A 22217-nucleotide genomic window follows, 5' to 3' on the forward strand; every position below is an offset into this window, starting at 1 on the left:
TTCTGCATGCGGCGCGCCTCTGCTGCTTGCACTGACGCCGACCCCACTTCTCCTGTCTCCTGTCCTGGGAGTAATTCGACGGCGAGCGCTGCACCATTAGGCCCGTCTCATTTCGCGTCCTTAGGCCAGCACTGGCTGGTGGAATTCTCCCGCGTCTTCCATTTCCATGGGACCGTGACAGCTTCAAACTTATCAAGGGTCTGGATGATGGAGGCTTTTGTGGGTAGCCGGAAGTGTCACCCACTTCGGCCGCGACTTTGTTCTATGGGCCGCAAAACACCGGAAGCGTCAAGAACATTGCATACGGAAATAGACAAAACACACATACAAAGACGTCAAGTCGGTGAGGTGCGCACTAGTGCCGCCGTGTATTCATCAGGTATTTCAAGAAGCAGATTCTCAGCAGAGTATACTAGGTGATGACATGGACTCTGCATATACGGTCACAGTTGACCCTGAAACAGTAGGTCTGCTGTCACATACGCTCCTACACACTCCTTCTAGGCCTTTCAATTTTTTCTCAGACCCTCGTTCTCGCGGTTATCATATTCTCGGTTTCCAGCGCTGGCTCGTCCGGGGCTTTGCTGCCTTACCACTACACGCCAACCCAGGAAAGACTGAACACCCTAGAGCCTACGTCGACGTTAGGTCACCTACTTTCCAAGGTTTTGTTTTAATGTAGCCTGCAAACTTGTTCGGGTTTTTACTTGTATAAGGTGACTATCCACTATACCCTGTCGATGTCACTTCGTCTGCTGTTTCTTCCAAGATCGTATAGAATATGTGGAAACCAGAATTCTGCGGATATGAACGAGTGTGAACATCGGGCTTGTACATCAAGATCATGATCGTAACACCAGGTCATCCATCTCCTCCGCGTCTTGCTCAGTGAAAGGTCCACGCGTGCGGATGGTGACCTGATCATTCACTTTGACTTGGGCCAAACGCAAACAGAGAGCGCCTATAAATTCTCTGGACTGCGTGATTTTCGCACCTCCACTCTCCTAACTCGACTATATACAGCATCGTCACCATGACCGATTCGTATCGTCCGCCGTACAACTCCAACCGACAATGGACACCAGCGTCTGCACCTTCTGAGGCTGCGCTCAACTACGACGACGCGGATGTGAACCGTATTCCAATCAATCCTCGCCGTTCCAACGCCACAGTTCCAGCTCCATCATCACGGCTATGGGATGAAGACCTGAACTCGCTCATGCACCGCACTATCCGCGCCTACGATCTCGTCGTGAACTACGTCCGCGATTCCCACGGCGGTACCCGCTGGTCACGCGAGGACATTGATCGCGTTCGAGACTTCGGCGCCTATCTGCATGGCGACGTCCGCGATTTGAAGCACTGGAGCGAAGTGGTAGCAAGGGAGGGTGAACAAGATGCGTACACTATGGACAAGATCCGCGATGACGTCGAGAACCTGCGGAAATACTGTGAGCAGATTCAAGCCTTCATCAGGGATACCGAACGTGTTCCTCTGCGCCAACGTATGACACGAGACGATGCAGTGCAGGCTGGCCAGAATGTGGATGATGGTCATGGTTTTGATGGTGGTAAGAACATCTTCCCTGGAGGTGGCGCCCTAGGTACTGACTTCTCGCTGCCTCCAGACACCAACCAGCTCGTAGAGAGCACTCAAGAAGGCGAGGATATGCACGTCGAGATGAGTACCGACCTGGAGGAGAAGCCTGAAGTGGTCGATCCGACACTTAACCCGCGGCAGGCAGACTGGGCGACTGCACCTTCAAAGCGATTTGCTTGGTGAACGATCGTACGTTTTTGTACCTAAGTAGCCTTCTCACACGTGCACTTTTGCAACAGATACTGTAGAACGAGTGCTAGACTAGTTCACGTAGCACGTTGGCGTCGCGTGTGACGAAGCAAAGATATCCAGATGTTCCCACACGTTTTCCACGTTCCAGCTGATTGGTGCTCGGTGCTCGGCTATCTCAGGACCCCTGCGCAACGGGCTGCACCTGTGGTGTGAGCGACTCAACGCTTTCACATGCTTGCAACTCACGACTCTCGAAAATAGCACGGATTCGGAATAATGCCGTCTGCGCCAAACGAGGATAGCCGCTATGCGGCGGCTGTCGCAGCTCTAGGCTTATCTCGCATATTTTCTTCCTCTTCGATCTCGACCCGTTTCCATTCGGCTGCTTCCTATTCGTGTGCGCTTGCGGAAGAGTCTGGGTGAAGCCGCTGGGATCGACCGCACAGCTTTGGTGGATACGCCCGCGAGATAAGCCGAAAGTATGCTGAGTGTTGAACGCGCTGATATCTGCACGTCGACTCTTGACACGCCGTCTCTAATGGAAGGGGAGGAGACCAGCTTCCGACCCAGTATGCTTTACAGCGTTCTGCCCACCGTCGTATCGAACCATCTTCCGACGATACCTTCGCTCAGACAATCTCTCAACGACGTACGAAACCGTGGAACACATAGTAAATCAGCCTCCGTCGACGAAATACCGCAGCCCGAGACGCCTCCTCCAGGCTATACGTCGATACCCCCGAGTGGTTCGGTCACACCGCTTAGACTGTCAGTTGCGTTGGGCGAGGCAGACGTCGAATTTGTAGACGATGGATCGGACAGACCTGGCTCTTCAGGAAGCGCACTTCCACAGTCACATAGTGCTCAAGAGGGTGGCTGTGGTATCAGATGGAAGTATGCGACTCTAGGTAAGAAATGTCGCTTGTGGATGTTGGTTTTGCATACTCATATTCTACAGGAACAAGCCTCATGGCACAAGCATCTCGAGAATCAAGCGAATCGATCAGTAGCCCCGACGAGACATCCGCGACGCTGACCCGACAACTCTACATACACGGCATAACTTACCTACTTCGAGGGCTCCCAGCGAAGCTCACCCCAGAAGAGACGTTGAGCATACAGGCGGCTCTTCCACAAGAAGTAGTCGACACAACAAACGACGCGAATACACACGCGTTACTCCCAGTCTCGCAACGCAGCCCTAGTACTCAGAGAGCGCCTCCACGAGACCCCACGATCCTGCACCGTCTGACTGCCACCCTCGTTCTCCAGTCCTTCATCCTTATACAGTTCCTTCTACCATACATCAAGCTATTCCTATCACACACCTACCAGTTCGAGAGGAAGCATCAGATCACAAAACGGCTCGTCAATACAGGCGTCGCGACTGTCGATGATATCGGACGGAAGACACTGCGGCTATCGCAAACTGTGTGCCAGATGAATGATGGCATGGTAGGGCAGGCGATCAACGAGATGACCATTTGGTGGGTTCGAGGCGTCACCGGAGGCGTTCAACAAGGTCTCGCGGAGGGATTACAAGCTATGAGGATAGCAGAGAGCCAGCGGGATGAGGAGAATATGGGGCGGATCAACTGAGTATTTGGACTGCATTAGCTACGGCGTTAAGCATTTGCATAACTTGATAGACTGACGAATTAATGATGTGCATCGACTGTTCCGCTCGAGCTGCTGGACCCTGATCATGTTCTACACGTGATCAGCCGCTTATCGTTATCGGGCGGACTTCCTAGCGCGTTGTCGACGCACGTCCCTTGGAAAAGTGCAATGGCAAAGTTTCTAGTGGTAACATTCTAACGAGTACACGCCATTCTTTTCTCCCCATTCGCCGTCTTCCTTCAGGCGCACACGCAGAGTACTCTTGTTGCTCATTCTAATCGTTCAAGATACCCTCTATTACGAACGAGTGTGTACCATTACCCGCACATCATGTTCGGCGCAGTGAGAAGATGTCCCGCGACCCTCGCGAGGAATCTTGCCTCCATCTCTACCAGGACCCTCCGCACACCCTTTCCTAACACATCGAGCGCCCTGAGAATACCATTACAATCTGCGCGCCTCGGAAATGCCTCGTTCGCTGGCTTCCACAACAGCGCCGCGAAGTGGCAACAGGAGGCTCAGCAGAGCATTGAGGAAGATGGTCCCGTCACAGAGTTCCAGGACCTGGCCACACGCGGCCTTGTTCACCCCAACCTAATCAACACTATCACGAGGCAAATGAAGCTCACGACCATGACGGACGTGCAGTCCAGGACCATCAACGAGGCCCTGAGTGGGGTTGACATGTAAGATCTTTTTTTCGATTGCAAGTTCAATTCGCTAACATCCGGCAGCATCGCACAAGCAAAGACCGGTACCGGTAAAACACTCGGTTTCCTCATCCCTATCATCCAACGAATCATCGCGAACGACCCCCAGCTCGGCGAGAAGGTCAGAGGATACAAGCGCGCCAGACCAGACGACATCCGCGGCATTGTTATTTCGCCAACCCGTGAACTGGCAGAGCAGATCGCTGTCGAGGCGAAGAAAGTGACCGCCGGCACGGGCATCATCGTGCAGGTTGCTGTCGGAGGCACACAGAAGAGGGCTATGCTTCAAAAGACTCAGCGCGAGGGGTGCCATCTCATGATTGCTACTCCCGGACGACTGATGGACATCCTCTCAGACCCTTACTCCGGTATCAAGGCACCAAAGCTCAGAGCATTGGTCATGGACGAGGCGGATCGCCTCATGGACGACGGTTTCCAGAAGGAGATTGAAGAGATCAAGAACTTCCTTCCCGACCCAGCCGAGGTCGAACGCCAGAACCTCATGTTCTCCGCTACTATTCCCCGCGATGTCGTCAACCTAGTTCGCCAGATCATGCGTCCCGGCTTCCACTTCGCCAAGTGCGTCGATGAGAACGAGGAGCCAACACACCAGCGTATCCCGCAAAGACTCGTTCATCTGAACGGTTTCGAGAACGTCATGCCCACACTTTACGATCTGATCCTCCAGTCACAACAAAAGGCACAGGCTGGTGAAACCCGACCCTTCAAGGCCATCGTCTATTTCAACAGCACTGCTGAGGTAACCCTCGCAGCGTCAGTTTTCTACAAGCTCAACGGCGGCTTCAAGCGCAACACCCCTCTTTCCGGCACCAGATGCTACGAGATCCACGCCAAGCTCACTCAACAGCAACGTTCAAGGGCCGCAGATGACTTCCGTCTCGCAAAGTCCGGCATCCTCTTCTCCTCGGATGTAACAGCCCGTGGAATGGACTTCCCTGAAGTCACCCACGTTATCCAGATTGGTCTCCCCCGTGAGCGTGACTCCTACATTCATCGTCTCGGTCGTACTGGACGTGCCGGCAAGGAGGGTGAGGGCTGGTTGCTCATCTCTCCCTTTGAGAAGCAAGAAGTCCGCCGTCGTCTTCGCGACCTGCCTCTTGTCGACGCCACTGATATGCTCGAGACTGCCACCGTCGACATGAGCGAACCGGCCGAGCTCCCTGAGAACGTCGCAAAGATTCTCTCTGATACCGTCGAGGCACACAAGAAGGTCTACCCCGACCAACTCGACGCCGCATTCCGGGGTCTGTTCGGAAGCTACCAGTGGTATGGTGACAAGCAGGGTCTGCTAGAAGGCGCGAACCGTCTGGCTGAGTTCGGCTGGGGCATGCCATCCCCACCCCCACCACCTGCTAGCCTCTTCTCCGGAGGACGTGGACGTGGCGGCGGTGGCCGTGGAGGCTTTGGTGGAGGACGTGGCGGCGGCGGTGGCTTTGGTGGCCGAAGCGGAGGCTTTGGCGGTGACCGCGGCGGCCGCAGTGGAGGTTTCGGAGGTGACCGTGAAGGTCGCAGCGGAGGCTTTGGTGGTGACCGAGGTGGTCGACCTGGAGGATTTGGTGGTGACCGTGAAGGCCGAAGCGGAGGCTTCGGTGGTGACAGGAGAGGAGGCGGTGGTGACCGCAGAGGAGGTGGTGGTGGCTTTGGCGGCGACAGGAGAGGAGGTGGAGGCTTCGGTGGTGGTGACAGGCGTGGAGGCGGTGGTGGCTTCGGTGGTGACCGACCAAGGAGAGAGGCCCGCGAGTTCTAAGCAGCTATTCAGCTGTTGAAGGAACTCCTGCCCCACGTCCTTGAGATGTAAGTCTGTCACACCTTCCGTCTCGCCTTTTTTCCTTCTCTTTCTTGTACTATATACCTGTATACCCCCCCACAGCAAGCTTGGAAACGAGGGATGATGACGGAGACATGTCGTTGTATCGATACACACTGGTTGCATTGGGCGGCGTTTACAGGATCATGTCCCGCCTCAAAAATCTGCAGCAGCGCATGTTGTTATCGCAGCAGCGATCTTTTTGGTTATGGTTGGTAACGAAACGTATAAACAATCTCCATTCATATTCCTGGAGTTCGTTGTTCATGTAAAGGTAGTCAGTTGGTTTAGGTTGAAGGAAAAGTTTTAGTTATCTGAGAAGAGAGTGTCTTGGGTTGATGTTTATGTGAAGGGGATGTGTGTGTGTGTGTTGTTGATGGCGTTTCTTTTTCAAGGCATGCTGGGTATTTGATGGAGGTAGTAGTAACTACTACGTTGACGATCGGAAGAACTATGCTTTTGGTTTATCGAATCCAAAGCTACATATGCAACGTCTTCTTCGGTCAATCACCCAAGCATCCTCCAGCCTCTCAGTCTCCATTGTAGGTACAATACCAACACGCGTCAGTAACGCAAGATGCTCTCTAGTGCAAAGTCGGCCCGGAAAACTGGACACATACCATGACAGACCCCGAGAATGCTAGCTTGAGCTAATAGAATTCCGTGCTTCCTCCCCCCACTAGTTTCCTGAGCATTGGTCAGGGAGACACCGTTCATGAAGTGTTTTACTACAGGTTAATTTATTACATAACATAGAAATTATCGAACGATTGCACCCGCGCATGTCCACACGGATTCCAAGCACAATGTGCGAACAGGGATGTACATGGCGTGTGCCCGCATAGGTGTGATAACCACTAAGATTACCCCACCTGTGCGGCCACACGCTTTCTGCAGACCTTTCGCGCATGGTGTTTGCAATGAAAATCTGTTATGTGTGTTGCTGTCGTTTTTTGTTTCTATTGGCTGTTTGGTGGTAGCGAGCGAGCGGTATGGAGCGGAAAGAAAGAAACCCTAGGTTCGGTTCGAGATGGGGGAGAGTAGGTTATTTTGGGATAAGACGGCATGGTTTTAGGACGTAGGTTTCTTTTTGCAGGGTGTATGGGATGGGATGTAGAGGCGAGTGTTCCACTCACTGGGTGTGAAGGTAGATAACTCGCTGGGTTGTGATGGAGTGTTCAACATTTGTGTCTTTCCGTGTACTTGTCAAGATGGTAATGCTCGTGAGTAAGTAGAAGAATTGTGGTGTACGCAGATTTTTATATCAGGCACAATGTGTACGTCCTCTACAGTGTGCAGAACAACGCTTCGTCTTCTACATAATTCCAAAGAAGGGGAATGGACCACCAACAAGACTAGGAAACGCATTATCAACACACCGCACTACAACAAATCCGACTTCTCCTTCTCCTCATCAACCACCGTTCTGAACTCCTCAAACGCCTTCTTATCCATAGGATACGTATGTTCCGTTGACGGATACTCCCTACTCTTAACCTCATCCCGATACTGTGATATCGCCCGATGCGCCTCCTCCCACACATTCCCATACTGCTTGACAAACTTGGGCAAGAATCGTCCAGGTGGGAAGTTCCCCAACATATCCACTTGTACGAGCACCTGACCCGAACAGCCATTACCCGCTCCGATACCAATTGTCGGTATACGCAGTTCTCTGGTCACCACAGCAGCGACTTCAGCGGGCACAGCTTCGAGAACCACGGCAAAGGCACCGGCTTCCTGAACGGCGAGCGCATCGTCGAGGAGTTTCAAGGCGGAGTATGTTGATTTGCCTTGGACGCGGAAACCTCCTAGAGCGTTTTGGCGCTGAGGTGTGAGGCCGATGTGCGCGAGGACGGGGATGCCAGCGGACGTTATCTTGGCTATCGTAGGAGCCATCTCCTTGCCGCCTTCCAGTTTGACTGATTTGACGCGGCCAATCTTGATCATGCGGATGGCAGATTCGAGGGCTTGGGCGGGGGAGATCTCGTAGGTTCCCATGGGGAGGTCGCCGACCTGAGGGAGTTTGTTAGTGGGCTGAGATGGGTTGGGTCTGAGTAGAGGGGAACATACTGTGAAAGCGCCTTTTGTTGCGCGCGCAACGGATTTGCAGTGCAGTAGCATCTCTTCCATTAGCACTTCGCTGGTGTCTTCCATGCCTAGTGCTACCATGGCTAGACTGTCTCCGACGAGTATCATGTCCATGCCGGCGTGGTCGGCGACGTGGGCGCTGGGAAAGTCGTGCGCGGTTATCATGGTGATGGGCTCGTTCTTGCGGTATAGACTCTGCAGCGTGTTGAGAGTGACGGGTTTACGGGTATTCGCTGGCGTTGCGCCCAGTGGAGAATGTGAACTCCATCGGATTTGTGCGGAAGGCAGTATGGCTCGATATATCGGCGACGACGGCGAGTATGCACGTGGAGCTGTAGGTACAAGTCGCGAAGACGTTCGCAGCACGTTCATGAGGGCACGCGACATGGCGGCAGGGTCGCAAGTGTGGTTGTGGTGGGTATTTTGGGTGGTAGAAAATTTGTCAGAGCCCCTGAGGACGGTGTGGAGGATTGTTCGTAAGCCATGGTCCTAGGGCGGGATGGGTGTTGCTTTTAAGCAACATGTGCAGAGAGCTGCGCTGAAGATTGTATACCTAACCTTGGAGTTTTGGAAGAACCGAGGGTCAGCCTGCGCCCAGACGCCAGGGGTCTGGATGTGCCCTGATTGTCTTCGGCGAGTCGATTCTTGGGTACGCCCCGCCTTTTGATTATGACTATATGTATTGTAGCGTGTCCGTCCCATCTGCCTTTGTTTCTCTCTGACTTCAGCGTTGTGCTTCGAGTTGCAGAGGGCGTCGTTCGGACCGGCGGTGAAGGCCCCAGGCGAGGATCTCGGGGAAGCTGCGGCATTGCTCCTCAGTGATTGGATGTCGGTTCCAGCACCCTCAGTCTCTGTATGCATTGAATTTATACTATCTTCAGCTGTGCGGTCGGCGTAAGCTTCGAAAAAATCTTTGTTGATTCAGACGGAATTGAAGATTTCTTCGTTCCATCTACGCTGAAGTGTCAAGTCAGATCAGGGAAGCGGTAGCCGTCGGGAACCAGCCAGTCTGCGTTTGGTAAGAAACGTCCCGCTTCATGCACGGCGAGTATATCTCAGTCTTTCTGCTGTTCTTGTGCATCACCGTAGATCATTTCAGGGCGTTTTGTTATACTTGGTAGATTTAAGTGCTGGATCTGTATGGCTACGCGTGGCACACGGTGACGTAGCCTTTAGAGTCATCCCAAGGTCTTATCTGCACAGCTTGCGAATCGACATGTAAGCACCTGGGTAGAGTCAGTGATAGTAGAAGAAGGTATTCATGATGACTGAAGAGCGGTGCTGTTATGAATGCATGAGGCAGAGATACGCGGTCGCGCCGTGGTCTCGGCGATGACTTGCCCGGCGAGACGTGCGCAAGCGTGACATGCCGGTATCGAGCTCGTGATCGCGACTACCGCGACCATCATTCCCGCCTCACTGTTCCTGCCCTTTGACACGTCCGACCCCATAGACGCGACAACAACACACATTCACCGATCGACATCCTTACCAGGGTTCAAACAACCACAATCTGCCAACAAAGCACACACCAGCCGCCAACGAACGCGCCCCTCATCCGCTATCGATAGCCCCGCCGCCTACCTCACGAGAGCTCTCACTGCGAGCTGCACACTGTCGTATACAACTTCAAGAGAAGCGGAAGACTAGGGAAGAGCAGCATCCTTTACAGGTCGCGATATCAGGAACGCCAGAATGAGTTCGCCAAAGAGACGTATTGAGACGGATGTATGTGGAGACCTTCACCCCGGTGGTTGCTGAGCAAAGGACAAGAGCTAACCGAGGCCTCTTTCCAACCAAACAGGTCATGAAGTATGTTGCGCATGGTTCCGGTTGTAAGACAGAATGCTAACACGCCATCAGGATGTATGTCGACCAATTTACCGCCTCCTTCGCGCCACGCGCCTGGCAACCACATGGCGAACCCTGATAGCTGATACAAGGCAGGCTCATGAGCGACTACGAGGTGACTCTGGTCAACGACAATAGTGAGTAACATCACATCCATTCCTATCGGATACACAGCTAACACCCCGTAGTGTCAGTCCTTCCTACCATCCGAATCCGCTTTCGCCGAAACGACGCTGACACACCATAGGCAGGAGTTCTACGTTAGGTTTAAGGGCCCAGTAGAAAGTAAGTTGCGCATGCGCCATGCGCACCATCATGTGCTAATGAAGGACAGCGCCATTCGAGGGCGGGCTCTGGAAGATCCATGTTGAGTTGCCTGATCAGTATCCGTATAAGAGCCCTAGCATCGGCTTCGTGAACAGGATATTCCACCCCAATATCGACGAACTGTACGAACTATACCTCTGTCTGGCTACATTGGAGAATACCCGCTTACTTGTACAGCTCTGGCTCCGTCTGCCTCGACGTCATCAACCAGACATGGTCACCAATGTACGACATGATCAACATCTTCGAGGTCTTCCTTCCTCAGCTCCTGCGATACCCAAACCCGACCGATCCCTTGAACGGCGAGGCTGCAGCACTCCTTATGCGCGAACCTAAGAGCTACGAAGCTAAGGTGAAGGGTATGTATATAAGGGTGAGTCGTGTGAGCCAGGCTAATGTACATCTAGAATACGTCCAGAAGTACGCCAACAAGGACACCGCCGAAGACTCCGACAAAGACGATGGCGATGACGACGAGATGAGCTCTGTCGGCAGCTACGAGTCAGGCGATGAAGATGAAGCGGCGGGCAATATGGAAGACATCTGAGGCAACCCTTCTTCGGGTGCTATCAGTCTCCTTTGTATTGTCCACGACCTTTCTTCTTCACTCTACTTCCATGGCTGGACGTTCACGGCGCTGATATGGCGCATATAAAGGCTACATTGCTACATATTCCCCAGGCATGTGGCTGCTTTACGGTTTGGTTCTGGGATTGGATCTTTCTGTTGGCGTTTGTGTCTTGCTTCTGAATTCCATAGTAGGCTTGTGACTAGGATCATTTCCTTCGTCACTCTTGTGTAGGATTGGTCGGATGATCTTTTCGATCTTATAAGTTAAGGCCGATGTTAGAGGTACTGTATGCTATTACCTGACATTTCCTCTCATCTCTCGCCTTTCTCAACTCTCATGTCAGTCGTTGTCTCATGTCTTTTATTCTTCCTTACAACTCTATGAAATCACTCTCTCTACTTGTTCGTTGCTGTTTCCGTCAATTCGTACAGCACATGCAATAAGTATCGCACTCACCAGCCGTACCTGTCACATGAACGGATGTCTGCATGTGGGACAGGTTCCTATATATGGCCACGACCTACTGTTGCTCTTTATAGGCTATTCCTCTCCCTTCCTACCGTACCTCAGGAAATGTATATACCATCTGGATGTCCGCCGGCGTCTCACCGCTCCACGCTACCAGTCAACCGTCGCACCTCACAGTGAAGGCGAATCACGTCCACATCAAGCCCTACCGCTTTCTTCCCCGCTCCTCGTCTTCTTCACCACGAAACACTTTTCGCTATGCGGGGGTGCAAAGTTCTCGTCGCCCGGCCCGAGCGCGTCCGCGTCCGTTTGTATATAAACACCCAATAGAGCCATCACAACAACACCTCGACGCGAACGACAATTTTCTACAGCGCACAACACATTTACTGGCAACAGCAGCTATATACCAGGTCAGAGTACGGAGTTCCCCTTGCATACCCGGGATCTTCGTGGTTTGGAAGCTAAATTGATAGAGTCAGGTCAAGGTCAAGATGGTGTCTCACAATGAGGCAGCCAGTCGCCACGACAAGCGTGCTAGGGAACGTCCGGCACTCAACACCAACACCGGTACTGGTTTCACCAACATCGGGGCTCCAACTAACTCCAGGCGCTCCACTGGGTATCTTGGTCGGAATGGCCGTCATGCTGACAGCAGCCGACGCAATTCGGCTCCGGGCACTGGTCTCCCTACTGCACCTCACCTGCAGAACGATCGTGGTACCGCAAATTATCAGGGTCTCAACTATCATGGTAACCCAAACGCATCCTGTGTTCTACTGCTACTAGCTGCTGACACCAGTACCGGTGCCGTCCGCAACGAGGCCAGCCCTGAGCCTGACGACAACGCGTTCACTACGCCCACCAACCGTCGCATGGCCAAGTCCAGTCCCACTGGCTCGCCTCCCTCGTTCAGTGGCTCGCGCCTGACGCGCCTTCTCCCCAACTCACAGCGCACGCCTTCTCCTATGACACCCCTTGGCCGCGAGCCACCCGCTGCCATGACCATGTCTGCAAGCCCGATTCGCATGTTCAATCGCCCTAAGGGCAAGGGCAAATCGGTCGAAGAGCAGTACGTCTTGCCCAGTCCTCCCGGCTCCAACATCACGGTCCCCAAGCGAGACAGTTCCAGGAAGCGCTCGAACAAGTGGGCCGTCGACAGCGGTGACGACGATGCCGCCAAGCGCAAGCTCTCAAACCCGAACGCGATCGCTGTCGTCACTGGTCGAAAGATCTACAAACCTCGCCAGAAGCCTGTCTCAGAGCGCCCCATCCTCAGGATGCGCGGCGACAGGGAGCAGAGGTACCTGTGAAGAGCTAATCCAAGAGGAAAGGATGACGGGAGTCTCAACTAGACAAGAGCTGTGTGCTGGATCGCTGTTTGCTGGTTTCCGAGATGCGACGCAATCGATCCACAGTAAGTTTTTCTTCCTACATGTCTTTCTTCAGCGTTCTGCCAGTCAATTTTCTACGCATGCGCTTTTCTCCGCTTTGTTCAGTTCTATTCTGAGAGGTGAGCGGGAGTCGGTTGTATGTGCTGGATATGGCGATGGTGGGATATGGATCAGTTCTGTTGCTTGTGAGTTGCGCTTCTCTTCGGTCAAACGGACATGATATGGGGATGTTGATGACGGATTATGGGTCTGGATCTGGGTTTCGTGCTTGGATCCCTTACGACTTTTACGACGGCGTTACGGATGGAGGACTAAGATGGATGATACCCTTTGCCTTTTACTGGAGGAGCACTGGTGGATTTCCTAGGTTCGGATATGAGAGGTTCGGTCATACGTAGGCTACCTTGTGTGGCGATCTGCTTGGGCCGAGGGCTCTGAGTAGTATCAATCGAGACATGAATCTCAAAGTTCTTCATTGATTTGATGGCTGTGAGAATGACTAACTGTTCCAAAGCTGATACAGCCAATCCGTACAGCAAGCAACGACTTCAATGAGCCGCTCGGACAAGGCTAGGCTGCGGACCGAATTTAATGCGCATACTCTTCTCTATGGAGAGCGCCTTCCGTACACCAGCTGCCAAGCCACTAATCCTAGCTTTAACATCACAACTTCCGCTTTCTTGTTTCCTATCTCCTTCACTCATCTCGAAGAGCGATACCCAGTATTCATGAAGCAATGCAAGGCCGACAGCAAGGCTGACAGCGTCTCTCCCATCACCACGGCTGTGCCATGCACTCAATCCACGCTTCGGCGGATGAACCACGCCCAACACCTTCATGACGCACCCCCACACGTCCTTCGATATGCAACAGCGCCTATCGATGCGAAAATGAGAATTATACCCGGCGTGGTGAGTCTGCCTCAGTGCGCCGGTAGAGAGGCAGGGTCATTACCCCGCCTGCCCTGCATGCATATGTCCAAGATGGTGACTGCCATTAGCCGCTGGTTGGCAGAGGCGTGCAGGCTCAATACAGCCATCAGTTCACCGGTCAATATGCACGTTCGAATGGTTCTGTCGCGTTCCCCTTCTTTCTGCACCGTCTTATTATCTTGACATATCTATGTTTTTCTTTCCGTTCCGTTCACCTACATAATTGCTCATTGATTGGGAAAAATAAGAATCAACCCCCCCTGGTGTCTCATGACAATATGGATCCAGCCAGCCTGACCATTGGTATCATTGGTTTATCGACAGTACTCCTCAAGACAGCCAGAAAGCTCCGAGAAACAGTCCAGGACATCAGATACGCGCGGGGCGACCTTTCCGATGTTTTTGTGGAAATAGATCTCTTTGCTGGAACATGCGACGACTTCTTGGATGTGTGCGACGAAGATCCATCGATTTCGGAACGCACCCAGAAGCTAAAGCTACAATTAAATTCTTGGACTACACGGACGGTACAAGGTTTCGATAGTCTACTCGACAAGGTGCAGGCAGTTGCACGGAATCCTGAAGACGATTACTCCGCAATCGAGGTTCTCACTGCTCATATCGTATGGCTTCGGAGCAAGGGCACGCTGAAGTACCTCCGTGCTTCCCTCGGCGTGGCACGACAGAACATGATTTGTTTCACAAACATCCGCATTATCGAAAAGCTAAACATGGATCTGGCTCAACTCAAGTCTGTATTGTCTTCGACCAAGACCGAAAAACGACGCGTTGAGATGCTGTACAATATGACAGTGGAGAAGCGCATTGAGATAACACAACATAAAATGTAAGCCCTGTAATGACGTGAGTGAATGCTTCACTGACACAATCAGTCGTAAGCGCCACGCTCAGCGAAGCAAAATCAAAGCAGTCTTGAAGGAAGCAATCAAAGAAGTTGCAGTACACGAAAAGAAGATCAAAGATCCAGACTTCGTTCCACAGACGAAATCACTGCGACAATTTGGAAATTCAGTATCACAATACGTCACTAATGTTGTCGTCCAAGAGAAAGTCGACCGAAGGGTTCGTCGATCGGATCAGGGTAGCTCGTCTATTACGTCCCGGTCAACTGCGACCACGCCTACACAGTCTACACACTCTTCGTACCATCAGGCGTCAGCACCAGAATCCCCTCCCACTTCGCCTGAACCTACAGAAGAAGACCCACGCATAAAAGAGTATGAGGAAGCAGTGGAAATTCTACGCGAATTTGATCGGAAACGGTGCAACGATACTGGAGCTCACACCATCTCGAACTCACACACCCCCACAGAGGCAGCGTCCCAAACAAGTCTGGTGGTTCCGCCTGTCGTACCCCCACCTCCCTCGAAACCTGAAAGAAAGATAAGGAGAGGACGGGCGTCCTCCTGTCCACAGCCAAACCGGATACGGCTAAGCAGCCAGAGTCCAGTGCCACATAGACATCGTCCAGCCGAGCCAGACGTCTATGTCCTAGAAGATGCCCATGCAAGAATTTATATCAATCCCATCATCCAGGAGGAAGACGAAGACGACTTACAGAACGAAACCGAAGAGCGGAGTTCGTCGGAAGAGCCTGCTAGAAACGTGGGACCGAGTATATGGCAGGCTACTGGTGCGTTTGAGGGAGATATTCCAAGGGGTTTGCGTATACGGCGGCAGAGGAGTAGGTCACCTCAGGACTTTTGGTAGGAGATTGTAGACATCGTGGGCGTTCGCACAAATGCGAGCGCGTCGGTCTAGAGGAGTGATTGAGTCAAGGCGGATTGAAAGACGGAGTTATGAATGTACAACTCAGGAATGTTCTCAGTCAAGATGTTTGCAGTTGATGTACTCAATTCTTCATATCCAGACTATTCCAGACATCCCACGGACCCCTTCTGAAAGCTTGCAACCCCCCGGCATATGAACCAACAAACACATCCCTGTTCTTCCAGCGAGACCAACTCGAACCCAAAAAGGGTGAGTCGAGGTCTCAAGCCGAACGAACCGAGAAGTGTATACCAAGCCAGATGCCGAGCGGTCGAAGGTGTACAAGAAGAGTGAAGTCAGCCAAGAAGAGAATGACCATCCAAAGGAGAAAGAAAAGAACCAAACCGCCTCTCATACAGCTTGAGAAGGAGAAGAAAGAAACGCCAATACCCAATGCCCAATAACAATGCAATCCCGCAACCCAATAAGCCCATATCCAAAGAAAACACCCTAATGCAACACCCAACCCTACTTTTCATCAAACAGAATACTCAAAGCCAGCCCTCCCCTCTCTCACAAACAAACTCAATGCACACTCGCCCTCCACCCCTCCAACGCATTAAAACTAACATCTCCCTCCATACTCTCCTCACCAAACCCTTCCCAAGGAAGTTCATGCGTCTCATCCCCACTCTCCTCCGCCCCGTGATCCTGTTGCGCGGTGCTCCGCCTCAGCTCCACACTCTCATCCTCATCCTCATCAACAAAGCTGCGAATCGTAACTTTCTTCGCCTTCTTCTTTCCACCAGTAGGCACCGATTTCTCCGTGTTTGCATCGTCTTGCTCTTGTTCAGACTGTTGGACAAGAACTTCTTGTGTAAGGTCGTCAAATTCCGCTTCGGTGAGCTCATCAGCTTTTTGGCCTTCGAGCACGTCGTGGAGGCGGTAGATCTGCATGTCTAGCCATTCGAGGCGGCGGTGCAGGTCTTGGATCGAGGCGTTGAGGGCGTCGCGGCGGCGCTTACCCAAGCTGGGGTCGTGCTGCTCGAGGAGGGCGCCTTGAACGGCGAGCTCGGCCCAGAGGTGGACGCGTTCGTCTTTTAGGCCTTTGACGACGAGGGCGAGGGCTTCGCGCGGGGATTGTGCTGGGCGGAGGGTTGCGTCGGGTTCGTCGGCTGTGCGCGTGGATACAGAGACGAGTTTGGGGACGCGGAGGGGACCGGTGGCTGTGGTGTAGCCTTCGCGGCGGCAGACGGTGCAGTTGTCGTTGTCGTGGTCTTTGGTGATGGGTTTGCGGGAGGTAGTGGTTTGGTTTGCGGTGCTGAGCTTGATGTCGGGGAGGATGAAGGCGGATGTCATTTCGGTGGGAGCGCTGCGGCGTCTGCGGCTGGTGTTGCTGAGCATGGACGCGTCGATGGCCGATTGCTTTGTTTGGGTGGCTTCAGCGTCGGCGTCCAAGTTCGACATATTGCCAGTGTCTTCCTCGAAATGAGTGTTGGTGGTGCGCTGAGTGGTATCCTTGAGCGATGATTTGCGCACAAGGGAGGGCCGTCGCTCGCTCTTAGCGGAAGCGACTGACCTGACAGTGTCTTCACGAGTCTGGCGCTGCGATCGAACGGTATCCTCGCGCACTGGCTCCTCAGTTCTAGCAGATGAAGCACCATGGCGCTCAGCAGCTCGCTGTTCTTCCAGAGATCGTCGAAGCCTAGCAATCTCCTCCTGGGGGAAGAAGCTCAACTCTGTCAGACTTAGGTCAGCAGGAGGCTGAACGGTCGTGGTCTGCCTCGTCAAAGTGGGGTTTCGTGAGATGCGAAGAGTTGCGCGAGGCGCAAGAGACAGATCGGTCGTCGACTCCACATCACTCTCGGCGCGGGCGTGCTTGTCAGCAGGAACAGGAGCCGACACGCTACGGGTTGAGAATCGCGAATGTCCAGTGAACGACTTCCGCGGGCTCTCTTGGTTTGGTACTCCAGCGACCTTGCTGTTGCGGACTTCCTGCTGGACACGGTTCCTGATGCGCGTACGTGTGTCTTCGCGGCGATAGCTAGGCTTGCGTTGCAGGGTGTCTTCAAAGATGTGGTCCGTATCCCTAGTTCTTGAAACGGGGCCGGTGGTATCGTCAAGGTGCTGTTCGCTGTCCCTAGCCTTTCGAGCATTCTCACGCTGGCGAATCTTTCGCTGCAACTCTGCCTCCTTCCTGGCCCACTCCTCGTTCTCCTCATCTTGCTGGGCTTGCAATTCGCGAAGCTCGTTTCGAAGGTTCTCATTGTCCAGACGCATGGCTTCGTTGGTACGCTCCTGTGTCATATCCTCGAAGTGTCGGATGGTGTCGTCGCGTCGGCCAACCTGAGCTCGCAACGAAGCTTCTTGACGAGACCAGCGCTGAGCCTCCTCTTCGCGCTTCGCCTTGAATTCTGCCAATTGAGCCTTGAGCGACTCGTGGTCGGACTTCAAACGAGCATACTCAGCATGCTCTTGACGCGCCTTTCGCAGTTCCATGTCCCTACGAGTCAACTGCTGGGTGTTCTCGTCCTGTTGAGCGCGTACGCGAGCCAACTCGGCATGTAGGTTGGCGTTCTCCCTCTGGGTTGCATTCGCGGCTTGGTCGAACTGCTGACGAAGCTGAGTTGTCTCTTCGCGGTGGTGTGACTGGTCTTGTTCGAGTTGTTCGCGAAGGTTGTCAATCTCCTGGCGGAGCTGCTCGTTCTCGTGGCTCAAAGCGTTCTTCTCGGTCTTAAGTTCTTCGCAGGTCTGGAAGGCAACCCCAAGCTGGTTCGCCATGTTGTCGCGCTCGGTGCTTAGGCGTTTCTTCTCGATTTCGAGTACGGCAAATTTGCGGTCGGCGCGATCAAGCTTGGTTCGGAGGGTTTGTACTGTCGCGTCAAGACCTGGTCATTGTCAGTACAGTCATACTCTTCTATATTTACAGAAACTTACGCGTCTTCTCGACCTTCCAGCCGCTCTTTCCGCCCGCATCAGAGTCCTGCGCGCTGTCGCTTCGTCGCAGTTTCTCTTGAGCTTGAGTAGTCGCTCTCAGCTCGATCAACTCCAGTTCCTGCTCATCCATCTTCTTGTCCTTCTCCTCACGCTCACGCTCCATATCTGCAATCTTCTCCTGTAGCTGCTGGAGGGCAGCGAAGATGGCCTTCTCTTCGTCGGGTATCGGCGCACCATCGATTGGGATATGCGATGGTCGGCGACCACCGTATGGAGGAGCAGCGAAGCGTGATCTTGAGGGTGCGGTCTTGGAAAAGACTGGTGTGCCATCGTCGAAGACGCCAGAGACAAGCTCGGTAAGGTTGGGGATGTCGGGCAGAATAAAAGATTGCGCAGTCGCGTTCTGTGCTGTAGCCGGCCTGGAGCGGGATGTAGCTTTTGATTGCGGCTGGTCGACGTTGCCGTCAGTTTGGAGGGAGGTCTGTCGGCTCCTGTTGCCCCAGCGCGTGTTCTTGGCCGAGTCCATGGTCAGTGTTGGTGGCCGGTGCTCCATGAACGATGACTCGTCTTCCGAGAGCTTCGCGTGCAGCTGTGCGAGAGAAGTACGCTTGCGGTCTTCCTTTGTAGAGAGGGCGGGGGAGTTGCGCTTGCTTGAAGGACGCGGCGATGCAGTATCGAGGTCGTTGCGTGAGGCGCGTCGGATCGCCGCGTCGCGTCGAAGGCTACCAGTCTCTGCCTGGTATGACTTGCGCGACCGGTTGGTGGGGGGTGTGATGTCGTAAAGGCTGTTAAACTGAGAGCTCATCTTGCTGGGAGTACCGCGGTTGCTGCGGTTACCTCGTGCCTGTTCGACGGCCATGCTTTCCTCGTCGGATATACTGTGGTCAAAGTCGCCGAACTCCTTGTTTACCATGGATGTGTCCGGCTGGACCTGCTGGGAGCGGAATGGAGCCCAGGTGTTCATCTTCTTGGCTGTTGACCGAATGTGCGGGTATGCTGGAAGTGTGTTTGTGTCTTCGCCAATGTTGTGCTGTGTGGACATGAGAATGTCCGGGTCGTCAAAGAACTGAGACGTGTTGGTGCCGAAGCCCGAGCGCTGCGTGGGATTCGAGTCGCTTGGTGGTGGTGATGGCGAGGTGATATTCCTGGGGCTGTGGCTGAGGCTACGTGATAACTCTCGAATAGCGCGCGCTTTCCCGTCACTTGTGGGAGGAGACGACTGCATGTCGAAATTGTAAGGCTGCGGCGGGCAGCTTGTCGAGGGTCGCGTCGCGTAGTAAACACGTGAATAGGGTATGAGAAAGATACTTCGAAAAGGCTGCTGAAGCTATATCATTACCTCCAAGAATAATTCCAGCCCAAGTATGATGGGGTGTCTTGGGGCGCGTTGTAGTGGAAAGTGCGATGAGTGTGGAAGACGAAGCGGGTCAGCGTGTTTACTCCAAAACAAAGCTAACGAACCCAGGCCCCACCCAGCCACCGACGCCCGTCATAACGTGCGCGGCGCGTCGAACAACTCGAATTGAAAGGCACTGCACCCAACTGCGACGTTTAGAAGTGTTATGTTGATTTCGTTGCTTCGTGTCAGTGCTATAGAGGTATCATAAATCAGATCTGTCACAACCGTACTCCGTCCCCAAACATCCGTTACATGCCATCCCAAGCAACACTTCGACCTGCGCAAAGTCGATTCCATCTCCACAGAACACCCACAGCCATCATGTGTGCCAGAAGAAGTATTACTGAGCGTCCTAATCCACCCAAGTCGACTGGTCTCCCCCTGATTGATATACCCGCATGCAAAAAGTCGAGTGATGCTATGCACAACAACGGATACAGGACGCGTGGGTCCGCCGCAAACGGCTGACAAGGCGACAGCAAACTATAAGCCTTTGCGCAGAACAGCAAAGTCTTGGTAGTACTAATGGTAGCGGGGTTCCTTGACAGTCTGTACAGTCTTGATGATGCACTCGCAGGCGGTGGTGGAGGGAGCATGAGACGCTGCGGTGATGGCGTTCTCCCTCCAGAAGGGGGCGGCGGAAACTCCAATTTCCTCCGCAAGATCACCGCCCCGTCCTCAGAAGACTGCCTCCTCATCGGCTGCGGACGTGGCGGACTAGGCGAGCGGTCCATGACAGTTGCGCTGAGATGCGATCGACCTGGCCGTGTGTAGTTGATCGAAGTACGCTTTTTGTTACCTTGGTTAGGTGACGGGCTGGGCGTGTCGGCTCGCGATATACGAGGACTGAACTCGTCGAGACCCGATGGGCCTGCATATGCGTTGTACTCGTCGAATACCAGTGGTGATTTCAGGACATTCAGGATTTCCTCTGCACCTGGGCGTTCATCGGGGTTGATGGCGAGGAGCGTCTTCAGCGATCTGTATAGCTTTTCAGGCAAGTCTGAGCGAACCCGCTGTTCGTCGTCGATACCAGCCCAAGTCGAGATCTCCGCCCTCAGCTGATCTAGGTCCTCGTTGTCCTCATCGATACCGTCCGCGTTTCGGTATGGCAGTCGTGCAAAACACATGAAGTAGACGATCATACCGAGCGAAAAGATGTCAGACTTGGTTGTGAAATTGCCAAAAGCACCTCCAGGTCGCTCTTGACGAAGCACTTCGGGGGCGCAGTATGAGATGGTTCCAGTTGCTCCTGTCGAATTTCTCGCTGTGTTCGCAGACTGCACTTCGCCGAAATCGCTAACTAGAACTTTGATCTTGCGGCCAGTACGATGGAGCAAGCAGTTGCTAGGCTTCAGGTCTCGATGTATGTAGCCGTTGGCATGAAGGTGACTCAACCCGGATGTGATGTCTTTGAAGAAGGATATGATCTCTTCGAAGTGCATCCGACGCGGTCCATGCACGTCCTCTGGATCTTCCAGCTGGCCCTTGGACCTCCTCCTGAGTCGCTCCTTCATCTGCTCCTTGGTTACAGATGTCTTCATAGAGTCTAGAATATAGTCGTGGAGATCGCCAGCATTGCAGTACTGTTGCAGTATGAACGCGCACGGTACACTTGGGCCAAAGCTGGATATCTGGTAGTCCTCCAGCCATACATGCCGGTATGATACCAGGTTCTCGTGCGACAGGGTCTGCAGTAGTTGCACTTCGATCAAGACTTTCTCCAACCATTCGTGATCGTCGCCGACTGGCACGCGCTTGCAAGCGAACTTGCCCAGGTGCACGCCGTCTAGGATATGCTGCACCAGCAAGACCACACCCTTGCCTCCTCTGCCCAGCTCCCGCTCTTCTATGAAGAAGTCCTTGAAGTAGTTGGGACTGAAGGCTCTGGCAGATATACCCTGGCTTCTAGCTGGCTGAGTCGGTGTGCTTCCCACAAACTCAGAACCTGGTGGCGGGTCGAAGCTACCCATGCGCAAAGGGGCAGGCGCGAGTTGTTTATGTGGCGATGAGGGTCGTGATCCCTCTGTTGATCCTGGCTGACTCCGGCGCAGCATTTGGAAGTATGCGGGATTGACGAAGCCATTTTCGGTAGGTATGCCAGGCGCAGTATGTTCCTCCGCGTCACTGTTATGTTCGTCATGCGGTGATGGTTCGCGGTAGGATCGGTGACAGTATGGGCATGACGTAGAGCCGATATCAGTCGCGTGGGAGGCATCGCGGAGGGAGAGTTGTTTCGAGCGCTGGTCGTAGACGACAACAGCAGAACCATGACGCCTGTGAAGTTCGTTATCACTATGTCATTGTTGTCGCATGGTATATCCTCATAGGAACCTACAGCACAATCTCCCGCGACTCAGCCGGGGCGTAGGGAATCAGCGACATGTTTTGGCGCGACTTGCGACCGTCGGCCCTGTCGTATGGGTGTCGGCTTGGGAAGAGCGCGCAACGTCTCTGACAGCGGTCTACAGCGTGTCGCCCACGTAAACAACCAAGCTGACGTAACTGCCTTCAATATGGAAAATGTGAATGTGATATGTGCGGTCGTACCACCTCGTGCGGTGCG

The 22217-nt window shown here is 53.5% G+C and overlaps 8 protein-coding genes across 8 annotated transcripts; 6 read left to right on the forward strand and 2 right to left on the reverse strand.

Annotated features, from left to right (window-relative positions):
* Window positions 1–1033: 1033 nt before the first annotated feature.
* J4E87_007948 (uncharacterized protein) lies at window positions 1034–1783 on the forward strand (the record flags this gene model as incomplete). Its single annotated transcript, XM_049379541.1, has 1 exon — window positions 1034–1783. One exon carries the CDS (start codon window positions 1034–1036, stop codon window positions 1781–1783), a length of 750 nt encoding a protein of 249 aa, XP_049230769.1.
* Window positions 1784–2363: 580 nt separating this feature from the next.
* Window positions 2364–3391, forward strand: J4E87_007949 (uncharacterized protein; the record flags this gene model as incomplete). The annotated part of the gene is made up of 2 exons (XM_049379542.1): window positions 2364–2700; window positions 2751–3391. The coding sequence occupies 2 exons, from the start codon at window positions 2364–2366 to the stop codon at window positions 3389–3391; spliced, it is 978 nt and encodes a 325-aa protein (XP_049230770.1).
* A 351-nt stretch (window positions 3392–3742) lies between these two features.
* On the forward strand, window positions 3743–5890 carry J4E87_007950 (uncharacterized protein; the record flags this gene model as incomplete). The annotated part of the gene is made up of 2 exons (XM_049379543.1): window positions 3743–4098; window positions 4147–5890. The coding sequence occupies 2 exons, from the start codon at window positions 3743–3745 to the stop codon at window positions 5888–5890; spliced, it is 2100 nt and encodes a 699-aa protein (XP_049230771.1).
* A 1443-nt stretch (window positions 5891–7333) lies between these two features.
* J4E87_007951 (uncharacterized protein) lies at window positions 7334–8428 on the reverse strand (the record flags this gene model as incomplete). The annotated part of the gene is made up of 2 exons (XM_049379544.1): window positions 7334–7966; window positions 8024–8428. 2 exons carry the CDS (start codon window positions 8426–8428, stop codon window positions 7334–7336), a joined length of 1038 nt encoding a protein of 345 aa, XP_049230772.1.
* Window positions 8429–9848: 1420 nt separating this feature from the next.
* UBC8 (Ubiquitin-conjugating enzyme E2 8) lies at window positions 9849–10766 on the forward strand (the record flags this gene model as incomplete). Its single annotated transcript, XM_049379545.1, has 6 exons — window positions 9849–9853; window positions 9989–10007; window positions 10081–10177; window positions 10227–10341; window positions 10397–10578; window positions 10627–10766. 6 exons carry the CDS (start codon window positions 9849–9851, stop codon window positions 10764–10766), a joined length of 558 nt encoding a protein of 185 aa, XP_049230773.1.
* Window positions 10767–11752: 986 nt separating this feature from the next.
* J4E87_007953 (uncharacterized protein) lies at window positions 11753–12571 on the forward strand (the record flags this gene model as incomplete). Its single annotated transcript, XM_049379546.1, has 1 exon — window positions 11753–12571. One exon carries the CDS (start codon window positions 11753–11755, stop codon window positions 12569–12571), a length of 819 nt encoding a protein of 272 aa, XP_049230774.1.
* A 1291-nt stretch (window positions 12572–13862) lies between these two features.
* Window positions 13863–14818, forward strand: J4E87_007954 (uncharacterized protein; the record flags this gene model as incomplete). Its single annotated transcript, XM_049379547.1, has 3 exons — window positions 13863–14431; window positions 14478–14667; window positions 14765–14818. The coding sequence occupies 3 exons, from the start codon at window positions 13863–13865 to the stop codon at window positions 14816–14818; spliced, it is 813 nt and encodes a 270-aa protein (XP_049230775.1).
* A 1082-nt stretch (window positions 14819–15900) lies between these two features.
* Window positions 15901–22036, reverse strand: J4E87_007955 (uncharacterized protein; the record flags this gene model as incomplete). The annotated part of the gene is made up of 4 exons (XM_049379548.1): window positions 15901–18203; window positions 18253–19367; window positions 20078–21778; window positions 21990–22036. 4 exons carry the CDS (start codon window positions 22034–22036, stop codon window positions 15901–15903), a joined length of 5166 nt encoding a protein of 1721 aa, XP_049230776.1.
* Window positions 22037–22217: the final 181 nt, after the last annotated feature.

The sequence above is a fragment of the Alternaria ethzedia genome (assembly GCF_023757985.1).
Source record: "Alternaria ethzedia strain BMP 0044 chromosome Unknown scaffold_23, whole genome shotgun sequence".
Classification (NCBI taxonomy): Eukaryota; Fungi; Ascomycota; class Dothideomycetes; order Pleosporales; family Pleosporaceae; genus Alternaria; species Alternaria ethzedia.